At 37.4% G+C, this 20,354-nt stretch overlaps 1 protein-coding gene across 1 annotated transcript in view; it reads right to left on the bottom strand.

Moving 5' to 3' along the window:
• Positions 1 to 20,354, bottom strand: part of baiap2l1b (BAR/IMD domain containing adaptor protein 2 like 1b) — a 63,170-nt gene that overhangs the window by 13,427 nt on the left and 29,389 nt on the right. The window contains exons 6-10 of the mRNA XM_081388347.1: positions 19,267 to 19,401; positions 6,104 to 6,256; positions 4,049 to 4,204; positions 3,853 to 3,955; positions 2,963 to 3,176 (exon numbers count right to left, since the gene is read on the bottom strand). Of these exons, the coding sequence (XP_081244473.1) occupies positions 2,963 to 3,176; positions 3,853 to 3,955; positions 4,049 to 4,204; positions 6,104 to 6,256; positions 19,267 to 19,401 (761 nt within the window). The remainder of the gene's footprint in view (positions 1 to 2,962; positions 3,177 to 3,852; positions 3,956 to 4,048; positions 4,205 to 6,103; positions 6,257 to 19,266; positions 19,402 to 20,354) is intronic.

Below are 20,354 nucleotides of genomic sequence, written 5' to 3'. Positions count from 1 at the left end.
CAGTTTAATATTCATAGACACTAGTCTATATCACAATTTTACTTAAGTGTACTGACCTGCTTTTTTATTTACTCATAACAATTTGACAAATTCCATGAAATTCCATGTTATACAGTAAATAACGTTTTTATTGACTGGATTCCGTCCGCGTTTTACACATGGCGGAAATCATAGGGCCCTACTTTTGTCCACATCTGCTAGCTTTAAGGTCATCTACATTCTAGTATACTCCTAAATGTTGACTAAACTCTCTGTCAGGAGATGCAATTTAAAAATACAGTCTTTCACTTACAGGACAACAGAGCAAAATTGTCATATTGCTTACAAAAAAACAAAACAAATCCCAGGCCCAATCTCTCCACTTCTTCCCTGGTGTAAAGAATGTTAATATTTATCTATCTTTACTTGGGTGTGCTTAAATGTGAACTTTAATTGAACAGACCTGAGGAACTTGTGAAGGAGCCGTGATACAGTAGCCGCGTTTCCATTACCCTTCAAATTGCACAAATTGAAATTGCGGATTGAAAATACGCTCAATGGAAACACGTAAATTTGGCAAAAACTCTCATATATCGCAAAAAAGTTTTTCGAAATCCAATTCGAAAGCCACAATCAATTATGCCCCGATCAAGATCTTGAAGCAGATAGGAGGGAGAAACACCCAGAAACACCAGCCGCTCCAAAAGCTTCCTTGCCATTAATTAAAGCTTGGAAAACACACCTACGTCTCCTTCAGTTAAAAATAAAACTGCGGTGGCTGGAATATATATAAATACTCCAACATCCGTTGCTATAATTGTTGTAATGACTTACCACGAGAGGTAAAAAAAATAAGTTTTAGTTGCAAAACATCGGTTAATGGAAACGTCGTCATTTCGCAATAGTTTATCAACATTTAGAAAATATCGCAAATGTTTTGCGCAACTGTCTAATAGAAACGCGGCTAATGATCTGTAGACATGAGTCGGAAAGTTTCACCAGTGATTTTAAGCCCATTTCCTGCTGGGCATTTAAGAGCACGAGAGGACATTTTAATTGACCTGGCAAATGTATTATTAATATGAACCGTCAATCAGTCTGAAGTTTTCTTTAAATAGAAGCACTCAGTCACTTTGTCTGAACAGGCCGTAGTAGTGCTTTAAAATGCCTCATTTAGCAAATGGTGCTTGCGTGTAATTTGGCACATATTAATGGTTTGCTACTGTAGGTGACAAGTCTGACTTCATGAATCGTTCCCTATAGGGTTCAGACAAGTTTGCAGAACACCACCAACATATATAAACAACCAAGTGAGTCACTACAGATTAACCAAAATGCAAAGACTGAGTAAATGACTGAATTATTCCTTTAACTGTGAAGCTTCCCAGTTATCGGCCAATACATCATCTGCCTGTGGTGAGAAAGCAATTAGGCCCAATGGACCCACGAACCAGGCTGTATCACACTGTATAAAGGTAATTACATACACTGCACGAAAAGCAGCTGTGTTTGTTTTGCTAATGCCTCTCAAAATGCATTGTGGGTTAAACTAGAGCAAAGACAAAGTGAAATGCCTAACTGAAATTTGGTTGGATGAACGTGTTTCAGAACATCTGTCCAAAACACATAAAAAAAAAGGTATAAGTTGAGAGGACGGTTTACTCGCACGTGAGGTCCGTTTAGAAATGTTGCCTTGTGAAAGCGAACCGAACCAAGAAGAAAATGCAACATTGTAACAGATTTAATCCCCGTTTCAGAACAAAGCAAACGATCTACAGGTCAGAAAACGCCCTAAGAACTGAAACTGCAGAAAGAACAAATGCATTCACTTGGAGTGCAAAGATATAAAAGGAGGGATTCATTGGAAGGCAAAGTAAAAACAATTTGTGAAGTTTGAATTGTATTTGCACCACTTGTCTTTATCCTGAAAGTTTACTAGCTCTATTCCAACTTCATCTTCTCACTTGACTCTTGTGGCAGAGACATTGGCGGCTCTGAATGCATTCTGAACACACCCTGTCTGTTTGGCCATCTGGTAGCATTCTCTCAAACCAACAACATCAGTTTTTGGCAGCACTGCTGGTGTGCTCAGATCACTTTCTCTGCCATAACTGTGTTATTCTGATTACGTCCCCTCCACCTGCTGAAAGTCCTCAGGTCCGTGGGGAGATTGTGTTCTGCATCTCAGATAAGCTGCCGTCCCGTCTGCTCTCTCTAACAGGGTTTCACGTGGCATTGATTGACACACAAATGAACTGGTTTTCTTCTTCACAGCTGGTTTGCAGACTGCCACCACAGCTGTGTACACATGAGGTCTCTCCAGCTCCTGAGACACTTCTGTGCATCCGAGTTGTGACTGGATGACGTTCACAAGCCAAACTTCACCTGCACATCGCTCTTAAAAACACATAGTTCATAGGGCTGGGCAATTAATGCAATTTTGGCTTCCAACTTCCATATTATTTTTATATAACATACAGGGCTTGTCATTCACATTTTTTGCTCATCAGCCACTGTGGCTAGTGTGTTTTTTCAAAGTTACTGGCTTCTCAGCATTTTCACTGGCCACAATTTTGATACCATGGGCATTTTTTTATAGATATTTTTAATATTATCTCATAATTTGAGCTTTTATCTCAAAACCTGCTGTCACTTTAAGACCTGTCAAGTGGATCAATTATTCTGTTACACATGCGTTTTCTTTCTCAACTGTTTACACTCACTTAAAACATAACTGACTGTGTTTATGTGAATACTTGCCACGGCCGACATTTTGACATTATTTTGAGTGTGTTTGACTGTTTAAGTGCAATAAGCAGTTTACAATCAAGCTTTAAAGCCAAATTATTATTATTATTGAGTCATTACAAAAAGTATAGACACGTCCTCATGAACCAGATCTCTGGTGCTAAAAAGTGAACTCAAACTGAACTCTGACGTCAATCTCCTTGCAGCTCCTATAAATGAGACCAGTTGCACTCACTGTTTGGTGTTCTGCAGCTCTCCGTACAGCCAGCCGTCCCTCTCATCGGGAATCAGCAGCGTGATGATGTCTCCTTCTTCAAAGCTCAGCAGCGTCTGGTTGTTTCCAGACTTGTGGGGGAAAATGGTGCGTACTTTGGGTCTTTTGTCTGTGAGATTGAGGCCAGTGGCCATCGACACAGACCTGGACAATCCACTGTCCTCGTTGTAGTATTCTAGAGGGAAAAAGACAAGACAACACGTCCTCAAAGCTTCACTTGTAATGATACATTTGAATACAGATGCTGACAATGTGGCATATCGGACAATAGTTCTTTGAATTGAATTGCTCAAGTGTGAATTTGGACAGTATATGACAGTTTGTAATTCACTGCCTTTACAAAGCGAATAGGATTTTCAAAAATAACTAAATATTTGTGACTGAACTGTAAAAAGCATCTCAATGTATCCCAAAAAGTACTGTTATTGTTAACTAAATCCAAAACTACAACAATTAAAAATACATTTTGTTGATTGTAACTAAGCTAAAATAAAGTAAAATAAAATATGATTAATAGATGAAAAATTACATTTAACACTTCTCTAAAAATGTACTGTTACTGGCTATTATTGCTGATAACTTTATTATGTTAACTGGTATTAAAGTCACATTGACTATAAGCAAGATTTTTAAAAAGGCCGTATTACCAACAACAGTAGCCTAAAACAATAAATAGCAAAACATTTTCCCTTGCCTTCGCAAATGACAATGTCAAAAAGTTAGTCATGCAAAATGAAATCAGGAATGTGTTTTAGGAAAGCAACAGGGTCATATCTAAGCTCATGCTGATTTTAGATTACAGAGGTGAGACTGGAAGGATAAATCTATGTAATATGTAAGGTGATGCTCACCAGACTCTCTCTCCTGTCTGGAGGACTCCTGATTGAACATGTTGGCCAGAGGACTCGTCTGAGGCGGCAATGGAGGTGCCGGAATCAGTGCATCCGAGTTGGACTGTACAGGTACAGAAAAATGCAGGTATGAATTCATAACACAACCGGCCTGCACACTGTACTCATTACGTAGTGTGGGAGTTGGTGTCCTCACCCTGCTGTGGCGCTGGAGGGATGGAGACGCCTGAGGAGTGTTGGCCACTGGAGTGCGCAGACCTTCAATCATGGACATCACACTGTCGGGGACATTGGTAGCGTCACTGCATTTGTCCTGCCAGCTGGTCAGGTTCTCTGACAGAAGCTCTCGAGCCTTCAAGAACACAAGAAGGTTTCAGATCCAAGAGTTAAAGAGAGCACATGAGCAGCTGCAGTAATCATGAAGGTCTTCAGGGCTTGATATTAACTTTTTTTTGCTCAGCAGCCGCTGTGGCTAGTGCTTTTTCAAAGTTACTAGCCACTCAACATTTTCACTGGCCACAATTTTAATTTATAGATAGATATAATATTCAGAAGTAAACAGCGTAGCTGACATACAGATTCAGTTAACATCCACAAATGAATAAGCGCAACGATTCAGGGAGCAGGCTACACAGCGAACTCCGAGAAAACGCTGCGCTTGAGCAGACAGTTTGTAAATAGGCAACTACAAATGATCATGGCCATGAATAAAATATAATATTCAGAAGTAAACAGTGTAGCTGAATTTGTTTAGCTGACAGTGTTTATGTCAGAATGTTTATTTTTAAACCACAACCCTCTAATGTCAGAATGTTTATTTTTAAACCACAACCTTCTAAGTGCTTATTTTACTGATATATTTAATGATATCTTTTGCACTTCTAATCTAAACAACGTCAGACTTGGCACTGCACTTACTCGTGCCCGTAGCAAGACACCTGTCAAGTTTGAAATCCATCGGACTAACGGTTCGAGAGATATGCGAATAACAGACACACAGACAGACAGTCAGACAGACACAGACACACAGACAGACGTTCCCGCAATTTATAGATAGATATTGTCCATTGGACAATATAATATCTATTGGACATGCACTTCTGAATCTCGCCAGTAGTAGGTCACCCGGGTACCTTTTGCATACTGTTATCATGAGTACTGTGAATTCAAATGTACTGCTCTTTTCACATGCTGTTTTTTTGCCTACTATACAGTAGGAGTTGCACATACTAGTTGACTTTAAGCTTGACGTCGACTAGTTGCAGATCATGCCCAATAGAGGACGCAAAAGGATAAGAAATCTTTGAAGTCCACTTTTACGCCCAATTTCCAAAAGTTAAAATGACAAATCAATGCATACTCTGAGAGTGCCCCAAAAGATACATTTGATTATACCATATGGATGCTCAATATAATCATTTAAACCTTGCAGGCTTAGTTGAATCCAGCTGTCAAATATTCTGAAGTGTGCATTTGTAGCATGCATGAACGCGTTACTCTGTGTGACGGTCTTTAAACCCTTGATTTCAAACTATGTTGTGCTATATTCAGTTGCTCACTGTGTCATATTCATGTCATTTTCTGTAACTAAAATCAGTGTTACCTTGTCTTTATTTGAAAAAATCTAGCTAGTTATATATACACATAACTAGTTAGAGCGGGAATGCTCATATACATTTGTAAAAGTGTGTGTAAAGACAGCTAAAGATAGAGCCACAATAAGCCTGAGGAGTGAACTTATCAATCCATCTTGGTGGATGACGCTATGAGCAGTTGCACTCTGACCAATCACAGGACAGTTTTACTTGCATGTGACTTGCATACATTTTAGTATGCTTTGAAATGTTGCCAAAAGCAAACCAAACCAAGACCAAAAATAAAATAAAAATGCAACTGTAACAAAATAGGTCCCTGTTTTGGGGGAGCAAAAATGGCCTATTCTCACCAAGAATGATAACTAAAATATTAACGATAACCGTTAAGTTTTAAAGATTGCTCTAAGTGAATAGTGGAGTTCACATCACCCCCATAACTATAACGACACAGAGGAATGATATGTTGCTGGAATCATTTTCAGAGCGATTCAGTGGACAATAAAAACCTTGACAGCCAATCAAAATCCTTTCAATAAAGCGTGCAACTGAATAAACTTCAGTTTAGAATAAACACAACGTTTTGCTTATTTAGTCATTGTTAGAGTTCTCGTTCTTGGTGTGAACAGGCCGTAGTTGTGTTAACTGAAGTGACCAACCTTGTCATGGAAAGCGGTGGTCTGGATGGAGAAGTTGCAGTGCTTGTCCACCAGGAAGCAGAAGCGCCTCTTCTCCTCCAGCAGAGCCTCTCGACAGCCGTCAGCGATGAACTTCTGCATGTCCATCTGACGGTGAGTGAGAGTCTCAAGACACTGCAGAGAACAGAGAGAACAAGGTCGCAGGTTCTTATCAGCTGTCAGTGTGATCATGGCTTTCAAGAAAAAAAAAGAATAAAAGGCATTGTGAAGATGACAACACACTTTTTGATGCGAGCATTATAAAGGAACAAAGTGAACAACAAAATTGAATGTCAGGCGTTGTGATGGAAGCGAGTGTCAAAGGAGCTGCATTTATATCTCATGTACAATGACTTGTAATGGTTAGAGATCACAATATGTGACCCTGGCCTGGACCACAAAACCAGTCACATGAGTCAATTTTATGAAATTGAGATGTATGTGAATATGAAATCTGGATAAATAAGCTCTTCGTTGATGTATGGCTTGTTAGGATAGGACAATATTTGTCCGAGATACAAATATTTTAAGATCTGGAATCTGAGGGTGCAAAAAAAAACGAAACATTGAGAAAATTGCCTTTAAAGTTGATCATTTATGTTGGTGATTGTGCTGCATTCACTCACAAAAATGCATGTTTTATATATTTACAGTAGGAAATTTACAAAATATCTTCATGGAACATGATCTTTACTTAATATCCTAATGATTTTTGGCATGAAAGAAAAAACGATAATTTTGACCCATACAATGTATTGTTGGCTATTGTCACAAATATACACGTGCGACATGTGACTGGTTTTGTGATCCAGGGTCACATATGGTCTCAGTTGTCAGCAATCATGACGTAATTGCTCTTTCTAAGAGGTATGACAACTACAGACTTAAAGTTGACAAGTTTAAATGAGCACAAGCGTGACTGCGGCTGATTTTCAGTGAATAAAGACTGAAATGTTGGTCTGTTCTTCACACAAACTAACTATGAGTGTGGTTTTCTTACGCCGCACATGTAAAGTATGTAGCCTGTGGAGGCTGTTCGGTGCAGGCGTATTCACATGAACACACCCTCATGATGGCATAATGCAGGTGACGTGAGACAGCATTCATCTCACAATGGGTTTCATCAGATCTCCACTCCTCAGAGATGACACAGAGATCTCTCACTGATGAATGAAAGCCACATCCCTCCCCTCCTCCAACTCCACTGCTTGTCATGGGGGAAAAAAAATGAGATTTTGCTTTGGTTTGTTGTTACTAGCCACAATGATTTTGCTTTCACTCATCTTAGTCATGTTTTGCCTGTGTGTCTGTGTGTGTGTGTGTCTCTCTCTCTTTCTTAACCACTTCATCTCCATAGAGCTACTTTTTGGAAATCATGTTTGGGCATCTCTCCCAAAATTATAAAGACATCTGAATCATCTTGTGATTTTATTCTTTTAAATTTAAATGTTGACTGCAATATGCAAATTAAGAAAATATGCAAATTAGGTACTGTAAATAGGAATATATTTGCATTTTATATCAAGTGGGTAGACACCACATAATTTTTTTTTTCTAAACAAAAAAACGGACATTAACAAGTTACATAAAAAGCATAAACTGCAATGTGAAATTATTTTTTATTCAGCAAGGATGCATTAAATTTGATGGAGTTTTTTCGGTTCCTTGCCACTGTTGCATTTGGCTTGCTCAGTTGGGGATATTTTAGGGATATTTTGGGAATATTTAATTAAATTGTATCAATCAATAAATTTCACTAGAAACAAGCCTTGTTGTATTATTTTAATTTAATACTGTGAAGCTGCTTTGATACAATCTGTATTGTGAAAAGCGCTATACAAATATACTTGACTTGACTAAATTGATTAAAAGCGACAGTAAAAAAAAATTAAGTTAGGTTAAGTTCTTAAGATTTTGAACTTCAATAATATGAAGCAGCACAACCGTTTTCAACATTGATAATAATAAGAAATTATTCTTGATTACATCATCATCAAATCTGAATGATTTCTGAAGGATCATGTGACACTGAAGACTGTAGTAATGATGCTGAAAATTCAGCTATGATCACAGGAATAAATTACTTTTTAATATATATTACAATAGAAAACAGTTATTTTAAATTGTAATACTATTTCACTATATTCATGTTTTTACTGTATTTTTCATCAAATAAATGCAGCTTTGATGTGACTTTTTAAAAAAACCTTAAAAAAAAACCATGGTAGTACATGTAAATAAATAGGAATTAATGTTTGAAAAATGGGGTCTTTGTAAATGCTCAAGTGAACTGGTCCTGTATAAAACGTAACTGACCTCAACTTGACCAACTCAAGGTAAACTAGCTATTATGAAACAGAATATAACATTTAGTATAAGCAAAAGGTCTTTGATAGACACCAGGCCAATGTTAAAACAGTGGGAGGCGGTGACATTTAACTACACAAATCAAATATTTCTAAAGTCCATAGGCATAAATCATCATTTATGTTTGTGATAACTTCATTCATTCATCAGGTGACTCAAGGTCAAGTATTCTACACAAAACCGTAAACACCACAGTCCCAACTCACAGCCGGGGACTGTAATCTACACGCTACACCTGCCACGACATTTCCTGTCTGCATTAAACCTTTGGATCAATTGTTAATGAAGAGGAAGGGCCAGCCTTTTATTCGGTTGTTATTCAAGCACAGGTATGGCTATAAATGGCGACTGAAAACAATAAAGGCTGGTGGTGCAGGAAGAGGCAGTGTGGGTAACCCCTCCTAATCAAGGGAAAGGCCCGAGGTCCTTACAGCTGATCTTAATCCACTTCCTCCTCTGTGCGCCAACATTTTCCAGTCACTCTGAATCATGTCTGCTTAAACAGGCCACCACCATCCACAAATAAACCATTCACTGGACAGCAGGGCAGGGTAGGAACGGTCAGAGAAAGTTGTCCGACAATCAACTAGTCTTTATTTTTCTTAGCTTTAGCTTCAATATTTTTAATGGAAGTTCTTCAAATCGGATCAAATTTGAGAAGCATTCAGAAAAACTCAAAGGCAGGGTTTTAAAAATGAAATTATGAAACGGATCGTTCCGGTCCTTGATTCTGAGCCGCGTTCAAAGCCGTTATAAATCACATAAAATTACTAAACACACACCTGTGACCGCATGACATTAGTATTACAGCGCAACTGCGGTTTGTGATTCTTTGTTGCTGCATGTGTTGCTTAGAAACCTCTTTTGAACTACATTGCTTGGCAGAGGAATACATGTGTTATAACGTTAGATTTTTTTGTTGCTGGTGTTTATTTTATGAATAAAATAAATATTAAAATGAATATTTTTATGCCGTGCCTAACAACGCCCCTTAGCTGTTCTAAATCCACTGCAAAACACGGCTTCAAGAAGCTCATTGCTTAATTTAGGACCTGCACAAATTTAAACTACGATTTAAACTACTCTACAGTTCAAATAATACAGATGTTGAAAAAAACAAAAAAAAAACAAAAAAAAAACTAAAACTTATAAAATGATTTCACATTTCAGCCTTTGAACCATTTTTTTTTTAAAAATGGGATGAATCAAAATGATTATATTTATATTCATTTAAAGCATTATTTCATTAGATCTTAGGATTAGTTTTTCAGAATGCACACTGGCTTCTTTTCCATCCACCAGCTGAATGAAAATGCAAGTCTCTATGACAGCAGGTGAGACAGCAGAAATACAGCGGTTATCCCGGTAAACCCGGTGTACAATGCAGCTGCGCTTTTTAGAAATGCCATGAGTTTGGAGTAGTGTAAACTTTAATGAAATCTATGAGGAAAAATCTTCTTCAACGACCCTTTTTTTCCCCATGACTAAGTCATTAAAGGATAATTGGGGATATATTAACAATATCACTGACGAAAAATGAGACTAAAATGTAGTTAAAAAATAACTTATCAGATGTCAAGAGTTTAAATCCCCCAATCAGAGCTTTTAAATAAAAAGGATACATATTCTGCCCTTTGTTTTCCTTAATTTTTGCACTCTCTCTACACTGCGGAAGAAGCGTCAAGTAAGCTGGAGTTCAGCGATCTCCGCTGAGATCTTCTGCTTAAATGAAAGTGTCGTTCAGTCAGTCTGTGTGTTCGGTCACGAGCCGTTTGTGCTGTGTGTGCGACTAAATCTGCCATCAAACCTTCTCAGTGACGAACTGTGATCGAACATGGATCTCGACTAGGCCTGTGTATCGTTTGTGATTGTGTTTGCTGAATAAATGTAGTTTATGCAACCTCTGTGTGACAATACAAAGTGTTATTTTGCTGTTGTTTTAAAAGAAAAACATTTTTGGAATTACTGGAATTATTATTAGGAATTTCACTGTTTTTACCAGTTTTCATAACGTAGAGAGTATGTTAATTTATATGATAAATAGCCTATAATAAATTAGAAAACTAGATGAAATCAAGTCATGTCATGGTCGAATAAAGCATTTGTATGAGTTGACCTTCTCTTGATTTGTGCTTATAGGTTAAAGTGCAATACGTCAGATGAAATGTAAAGATACATTTCTCAAATGACAACAATCGTTGCATCAATAATTTTTAGCAAAATAATCACGATTATCAATTCAACTATTAGCCGATCAGGCATGTGATCAGCTTAAAGACAAAGAAAGGGGAAAACCCCATGGCAATTATTAGTATTTAAAATGTTTAATTAAATTAATAAAGAAATATTTTACTTAATATTGTTATATAATACTTATATTTAATACTTACTATTATATACTTTATATTATACTATTTTAATACTATTAACATATAATACTTACTATTGTACTGTAAAATGAAATAAATGAGTATTTAATAATCAAAATAATAATAGTATAATACAATAAATGTTATAATAAAAGTATTAACAGATTGTTATTATTATCATTATTGTTAATTAGTATCATCGTTATTATTATTTTATTTTACAGAGTTACAAAACTAACATTAATGGTTGTCTTAATTTCACTGCTTTCAAACGTTACACAATTGAGCTTTTATTTTATAAGACTTAATGCTTCTCTTTGTTGACAACAGATTTATTTCATGACAACTACTCTCATTACGAAGATGATTGGCACATGTTGCGTTCACAACTGCAAATTATAAGCGACTCAAACACACATACAGCACTAGCAGAGTAGCATTCACTGTGAAGCGAAACTGAAAATTAATGAATGCTCCAGAAACGTGCAGCGTGTCAGACAATACTTTTGTGTAATTACATCACAACATCACTAAGCCATATCACATTCTCACAACCATGCATTGTTAAAATTCATTATAAAAAAAAAAAGTTACTGGGCAACTGCTGAGTGACACCGTTTCAATTACTCAATGTGCTTTGAACCCTGGCTAACATGCTAACAGCGTCCTGCAGATGGCGCTGTGAGTTGTATTAGAAAACATAGCATTTTGTAATTTATTTAGCAATTAAGGCCATTTCACATTTTCAATCATCATACAGTAACCACAAGTGGTGGTGGGAATCTCTAGGCACCTCACAATTCGATTAAGATTCAGAGGAGTGCGATGCGATGCTTAAACGATTATCGATGCATCTTTTTTTTTTTTTGTGACTACTTGGTACTTTTAAAGCAAAGTATTTATAATGACCCATAAAGAATTTACTTCCAATATATTCTATTATTAAAACAAATGGAAGTGATTTGCTAAGTCAACTGTAGGTTACATTTGCCAGCGTATGTCCCAACATTGCAAAGAACCAACAGGAAAAGAGATGTGTGCTTCTACTAGCAGCAAACTTGTAGTCAATGAATACAAACTTCAGCATATTCTGAATCTCTAACATTTAATAATAACTTCTGATCAACATCCTCCTGTTATGTGCAATGAGCAATATAATCCTTCAGACAAAAACAAATTATAAACATTTTGCTGTAGCAAAATCACAAACAGCTTTCGTTAAAAAATTATGAACCAGCAGCTCTCATACAAACATAATGCTTGTGGACTTGCGCATATTCTGAATAATGAGTAACATACAAAGCCGCTCTTATGCACAAATAAATAATAGAGTTATGAATTGAAATTGTTGCTGTATACCACAATCAAAAACAGCTTATACAAAAAAAGTGAGTGAACATCTGCAGAGAGCATGTACAGTGGAGTGCCGTACAGTAAACCTACGTATAACAGATCGGTTTACAGCATGTTGATGTGAAAACTAAAGTATACAGAGAGTAGCTCTCATACAAAAATTAAATTATGCCAGTTTTCCATACGTTAGCTTTTAACGAAGAGGGTGTCGTTCGGATTTTCGCACGCCACAGACTGTCCGGGAACTGCACGTCCACGCTTCAGAGTTCCATCAATATAACTTTATTAGAAAGAAAGAAAAAAAACATCGATTAAAAAACGAGATTTTTTGAAATTTGTGAATCGATTCAGAATCGTCCATGTCCGCATCGCGATGCATCCAAGAATCGAACTGCTCCCCCATCCCTAATAATCACCAACAAACCCCCCCTCACCCACCATTTTTTCTCGAATTTACACAATGTTTACATTTTTACAATTTACGTGGTCATACTCAGGTGTGCCACACACGTCCTGAAAAGTGAAGCCAAAGCATTTCGATCACCCCCAGCTGGCTGGATGCAGTATAGGTCATAAACCCGCCCCTTCCATGTAAACAAATGGTCGGGTCAGAGGTCACTCTTCCGCCGGAACTAGACTCATGTACGGCCATTACCGGAAGTCGGTGATTATAGTTTTTAAAGTTATAAATATAGATATTTTTCTTACAAAACGCATCGCTTCGCTTCAGAAGGCCTTTATTAACCCACTGGAGTCGTATGGGTTACTTTTATGATGGATGGATGCACTTTATTGAGCTTCAGAAACTCAGGTACCGTTCACTCCCATTATAAAGCTTTGACATAACTCCGATTGTGTTTGGCTGAAAGAAGTAAGTCATATACACCTAGGATGGCTTGAGGGTGAGTAAATTACGGGATTTTTTTTTTTTTTTTGGTGTACTAACCCTTTAAGACTTTTAAAAGACCCATGGGAAAGGCCTATCCAAACTGCACAGACAGAATTACACAGTGTTTCCTAAAGACAAACTAGTTGACTAGTCAATTTTAAAAATATATAGTTCTGAGTGGGCAGATTTAAAAACACACTGAGGACACATGAGGGCCTTTCACTTACATATGTGCATTGTGTGTCTGGCTATAGTGTGCACACACAAACACACAACAATCTGGTCAGCTCAGATAACAGCTGCATTTTCTGCAACATTACAGACCAACACACACACAGAGTTAAAAGCCAAGCCGTATCTGTCCAAGCGAACACGTCCCAGAGAGCTGTGATGATCCGTGGGAGATGGATGGAGATGTATGTGTGCTATTTGTCTTGTTTATCATCACAGACCCGTGATAAAGTCGGTTGCTATGGACACCTTCATTCTCCCCCCCGTGGAGGAAGGTAAAAGAAACTGAGGACATGCCACACACGGCGGAGAAGACATGAAAAACACACCATTCCTGCCTAAACGGGCAGACTTCGAAAAGACAGATGCCCACGGATCACCACAGATCTTTCCAAACCCTAGTGAGCGGCCGTGCTGCCTTTATAACCATCACGAAACGGATTTGAACAACAAGACGCCACACAAATGCGTCTGACATTAGTATGCTGATATATGAACAATATGATGCTCTGATAGGCATAAAAATACAGTCAACATACAAACATTGGGCAAACTAGTCTGTTCAAAATGTTTTTTATTTTTTATGAATACTTTTATAGGCTTCCTACTCTTTTTCAGAGATCATTTTCCAGGATATTTCATTATGACAGGAATAAAAGATTAGGATCACAGATTCACAGCCTCAAGTAATATATTCCAGAAGTCTGAAAGTGATAGTTATGACTAATATTTTAAGTAATAGACATCCAAAAATGAAAATTCTGTCATCATTTACTCACTCTCAAGTTGTTCCAAACCTGTATGAATTTCTTTCTTCTGTTGAACACAAAAGATATTTTGAAGAATGTTGGTAATTAAACATAAAAATTAAAATAAAAACTGTCTGGTTACCAACATTCTTCAAAATATCTTCTTTTGTGTTCAACAGAAGAAAGAAACTAGAACATTTTCATGACAAAATTTCCATTTCACGATGAACTATCCCTTTAAAAACATAGTTTATGTTTTAATTCAGTTTTAATTTACTATATATAATTGACACTATATTCAGTGGTTGCACACTTCACTGTCTTTTCTTTTTTGGAAAGTGCACTTTCTATTTTTCATCTTAAATTATGTTATAGCGCATTCATATTATATTTATAAACTATTTCATAAAATTATCCCAAACAAGCATTAGTAATAATCTAGTGGACTGTTATAAACAAACAAGATATCACAATTGCATAAATATTGCTATGAGTTTAATGTTTTAATATAATTAAAATATTAAATAGTAAAAAAAAAAAAAAAAAAAAAAAAAAGACCACCAGTAGGTGGCAGCAAAAGAGTCATAGGAGTTATTCTTACAAACGATTAATTAAAAATGCTTTACGAACTAAGCAATATAACGTAAATGTATTTACGAACTAAGCAATAAACGGTCTGTATGAACGGATCATTGAATCACTTTCTTAAACGATTCGTTCAAAAACGCAAAAACAAAACCTTACTGTATGTTGGTAAAACAACAATCTGCTTTTTGTACGTGAAACGGACAATACTTTGTCTAAAATGGAAGTAACTTGTTCAGTGAACTGCTGCAGAAATTCAATATCACATTTGCACTCATGCTTTTATTAAGTTTATACAAGTAGCCTACAATAACGTAGATGATGAATATAGCACCTACACCCCTAATCTGAAACAGGACTGAGCTAAAGTCTTTGCCAAGGCTTCGTGCTTCTGATTAGCACACTAGTCTGAATGAATCGCTGAACGTGTGATTTCGACTTCCCATATCGTCTCTGCTGTCGAGGTCAAGAGAGGCTGATTACAAGGAACATGGGAGCGGTAAAATGTCAGGATGACGATGATGTGCTGTCTGGAACAAGCAAAGGGAAAGAGGCATGTCTCTTATCACAGACACCGGCGTCACTGGCACATCCATCCATCATCGGCAGAGAGAGAGAGAGAGAGAGAGAGAGAGAGAGAGAGAGAGAGAGAGAGAGAGAGAGAGAGAGAGAGAGAGAGAGAGAGAGAGAGAGAGAGAGAGAGAGAGAGAGAGAGAGAGAGAGAGAGAGAGAGAGAGAGAGAGAGAGAGAGAGAGAGAGAGAGAGAGAGAGAGAGAGAGAGAGAGAGAGAGAGAGAGAGAGAGAGAGAGAGAGAGAGAGAGAGAGAGAGAGAGAGAGAGAGAGAGAGAGAGAGAGAGAGAGAGAGAGAGAGAGAGAGAGAGAGAGAGAGAGAGAGAGAGAGAGAGAGAGAGAGAGAGAGAGAGAGAGAGAGAGAGAGAGAGAGAGAGAGAGAGAGTAAACTCCACGGTGAGGTGAGACATTAGCCATCAGGGTGCGGACACACAGAGCAAAGTAATTAATTTCTGTAGGCTACCCTGACGAACAGACTGTGCAGAGAGTCAGACACGCCTGCCCTTTACAGATCAGAAGATTAGGGTCAGATTTCACATACAGCTGTTTTGCTAGTGGACTTTATTCATCCAGGGGATGGATCCATCCTCCACCACTACAGTCAGAGAGTTTATGGAGGTGGTTGTGTTTGTGGGAGGTTTCAACCTCGTTCAAGATAAGCAACGACAACGGCTCCTTCATGAGCATGTTGCATACGAACACAAGTCTGCATCTGATAATGTGGCAGGGTGTGGGTTTGCAGCATGCTGCTATAATTGAAATATATCTTTAAAATAGACAGTTCCTGTCCTGTCTGCTGATTGGTCAGTTCAGCATTCCAGATAGGGCTGACACCTTGAATACATGTAGAAATATTAACTAATAATAACAAATAAAGCCCTATTCGGATGGTACTAGTTTACCATAGAGAGGTGGTGCAAAGTAATTATTACCAGAGCTTCTCTGTGATTTTAGGGTGCTTTCACACTTGGTTCGATTGCCTGTTCCGAACCCGAGTTCGATTGCTCCCCCCCTCCCCCAGCCCCCGATGGACTGTGTTCACATTATATTATTTGTATCCGAACCGTGGTACGCTTGCGTCTTCAAGCTGCAGCTGGCGCGTACTTGTGTTGCTTGGTAACCGCGTCTGTCTGCCGCAAAAGTATTAAAACCGTTCCAAAGACAGCGGGATGTCCGCCGAAGACAATTTTTGTAGAGGCAAGCAGACATCATATCTCTCTGCTTGCAGTGCATCAATCCCGGTTTTCGTTAAGGTAAGCGTATAGACCCTTTTACAGTTGTTAAACACACACGCACGCACACAGGCACGCACCACATTATACGTCATCAATAGCGCTTCACTTCCGCGATTTGGTACGTACCCCAGACCACCTTTTTAAGCGGACTCAAGTACGGTTCGCGGGTGCGCACCCGAGTTCGGAAAACAGCGTTCACATCATCCAAACGAACCGAACTATGACGTAATTCGAACCTGGGTGCGCACCAAAAGTGCTAGTGTGAAAACGCCCTTAGTCCCGTCTGAATGTGCCATCTCAGTAATCTTATTGACAATGTCAGTAAAGATTACGGCGACTTTTACCTTCTGTAAAAAGGTCCGGAAAAATGACCTCAGGTAATACTAATCCCGTGCGAATAGACCCGCTGTAAATATGTACGTAAATATTTAGTGTTTAAAAGTAGTTTTCCACGGTTTTTCAAGTATGGAGACGCTTGAAAAAGCATTGTTGCGTTCTAGACGCTGGGACAAGTCTGTGGCAAAACTTTTCCACACACCATTCAGATCAGAAAGAAGATCGTGTTAGAGGCACGAAACATCTTTTAGCGTTAGGTAAGTGCCTATTACCAACACAATCCAATCTGAAGTTAATTAATACATCGTTCGACCGTACATTTCTATTTTATACAAATATGTTATATGTGTTTGTGCAAGTTATATCAGGAAGCAACGTAATACACACATGACGACAGGAGGGTGACGGCGGTGTGTAAATCGAGTTACTCTCCCACTTCTGATAGTTTTACTGAGATATCTTATCCCGTGCGAATTGGCCATTAGTATTACAGACGTCCTGTGGTAAAATCACATTACTCCATCTACCCTTGTAAAGTTAATCCTGTCCAAATAGGACTTCAATGCTACATGCCATTATTGCTACATGGAAGTTTTTCCATGCAAACATTAAATTCTGAATAAAAAACTAGTTCGAGCAATGAGTGGCATATGACATCAGACAGTGGTGTACACTAGTGTTTCCCAAATTGTCAGGTGTGCTGTGGAAAATGATCAAATTACAAAAATTAAACAAAAATAAATGCTACAAATAAGAATATATCATTGGTGTCGGGCCAAAACCTTGTATCTCTATATTTTGTCATTTTTGTTTAATAAAATTAATGCTATTGGTCACCCTTTATGTCTGTTTGTCTAAGTTGATTAAAAAAAACATAATGTGCTCTGATTGCCTCAGTTCCAGTGGCTATAATATCTCTAATATCTAATATCTCTGTCATTCACTGGTCAAAAACCTCGTAACGCCATTTGAGCTTGATTTTCAGAAAATTTTGATATTACAATGACACATAAAAAGTGTCTGACCATATATAAAGCCACAACACCAACTTTTTTTTTTTTGGTTTGATTTGTTGGTTTATCATCATCAACATCATAGCTACTTGTATGACCTTAATTTGTTCCTACCTGACTTAAGTTTCACATTAAATGTGAGTACTACTTTTAATAAAATATCTAGTTTTAATATGCCATTTGAAGTAATACAGCTTTGTGCAATTTTGCTTTATATGTCAAGTCAAGTCAAGTCAACTTTATTTATATAGCGCTTTTCACAATACAGATTGTATCAAAGCAGCTTCACAGTATTAAATAAAATAGTACATCAGTGTATGTTTCTGGTGTAAAACATCCAGTACAATATATACAATATATACAATATGTGTATATAGAGGTGTGCTGTGGGATTTTTTTGATTATCAAAACAGTGCCATAGCAAAGAAAAAAAGTAGGGAAACAACTTTACTTTTATAGTGTAAAACCTAATTGTGATTAGATTCTGATAAAACGGCGACTGTGATTTAATAAAATAAAAAAAAATCCTGGTTTGATGTGCTTGTTTGTAGGGCTGCAGAATTTGGCCAAATTTTTATAATAATAATAATAATTTTATTTTACATTTTAAAACTGTAAAATTACAATAGTAATATTTATGGCTGTCATAATTACTTTTTGGATACCCGTTTACGTTAACAAACCAACTGTGTTTACAACAATACTTCTCTAGACGGGCAGTTTGACCATGAAGTGCGTTTGACCATCAATTGAACACCGAACTGATTCCTTACTTGCGCTTGAACAGAACAATACACACAACATTATGCCAAAATACCCGTCTCTGCAAGTATTCTCACGGTTATTGTCATAAGTGAATATTTGAGAAAGAAACCGGATGTGTGTCAGTATATTGGGTCTGTGCATTCGGTCTTAAAGTGACAGCAGCCTAATATTCCTGCTGTTGTCTGTTATTTTAATATTAATAAAAATATAAAAAGCATCATCATCATCATCTACTATACTTGAGAGAAAAGAAGATAGTGAGGAGAGCAGTCAGGAGGAAAGTGATGCCGACACCTTGTAGGATAAGTGTGCCGTGTAAAGTGTGAGTACCAAGCAGCATCTCCAGGTGTTTCCTTGAGAACCAGACCAAAAAAAGTTATGTGCACCCCTGCTTATAATGACCGTTAAATGAAAGAAAACAGGTTTTTTTGTTTGAATAAATACTTTTATACCGTTTGTTTGTTTTATTCAAATTTCAATAATCAAAAGCATGTCAATCAATTTAATAACTGATTGTGGGTTCGATTAACAACTTATTTCTATTATTAAAGATTTATTAAACTTTTAAAGAATACTAGAGTCCTATGAAATTTTTTTCAGTAATACTTATCTGTGGATTTGAAAATTAAAACAAAACGTGCGTGTATATAGTAACATGTACGTGTTATTAAAAGCACACATACCTCGTTCTCTTTACTCTCATACTTCGAAGCGTTCTTTCCTTGACTTTTCCTCCTGAGTTTCTTCAGGTCTGACTGCGATCTCTCCAGCGAGTCCTGCTTCATCTTGTGTTCGGTCTGGTATCTCTTAAACGTGGCCTGTGGACAGACAGTATTGGGTAAGTGTCACTCAGGGACAGGGAGACGTGTCCACACACGCATGGCGTGTCAGCGCAAAGATGAGTTTGATTGACTTCTGCTCTAGATGCAGACAGGAGACAAATAGTGTGACATGAGCCTGTCTGATTTTCATTCCCATCTCTCATTCCCAAGAAAATGCAGTTTTTAGGCACATTTCCCAAGCATCTGCAAATTATCATAAGTGGAAACCAGCACTGGGAATGTGACAAAGCATGACAGTAGCCGTGATGAAAATAATCAACCTTTTCCTGTTACCAGCTATGTTTTCCAACTACCAGCATGACACACTATATCAGTGTTTTTAGGTCACACTGTATTGCACACATAGCATTATAACAGAGAATGCAGAGGCACTAGTCAAATGCAAACATGCTTTCGCCTCTGCCTCTCTAGCATTGGTAAGTACAATTCATGTAAGCAAATTAGGCCAGAAAAAAAGTAACAATTTACATATTCATTTCCTACAAGTGCTTCTCAAAGAAGACAGAAAAGCCTGCGTGGCTTTTCATCACAATCTTTGTTGTTAAAAAAAGTTAATACTGTTGTTTACTACTAGGTTTTCAATTGAGTTTGTATAAATTAGGGTGTTTTCTGCATTAACAAGTTGTATTTTGCTCAAGTTGTTTAAGTTTTATGAGGTCAAGGCAACTGACACTGTTTTTGTGGCACTTGCTGTAAAAACTGCTCTGATCTAAAAAAAGAAAAAGAAAATTGAAATGGTATTTTCCCTTTCCATAGCAAAACTGAGTTACTTTAAGTCTAAAGTCAGCTACTTTCGAGTACTGTGTGAGCCTTCAGGAAATTTTAGGTCTTTTGCAAGTAGAAAACTTTTCAAACCATCAGTTTTAACTATATATTTATGTCTGTCATATGTCTGCTTTTAAATGTAGTTTAATTTATTAGCTGCATTT

This window comes from Scardinius erythrophthalmus (assembly GCF_964197995.2).
Source record: "Scardinius erythrophthalmus genome assembly, chromosome: 1".
Lineage (NCBI taxonomy): Eukaryota > Metazoa > Chordata > Actinopteri > Cypriniformes > Leuciscidae > Scardinius > Scardinius erythrophthalmus.
This window is presented reverse-complemented; position numbering and strand designations above follow the sequence as displayed.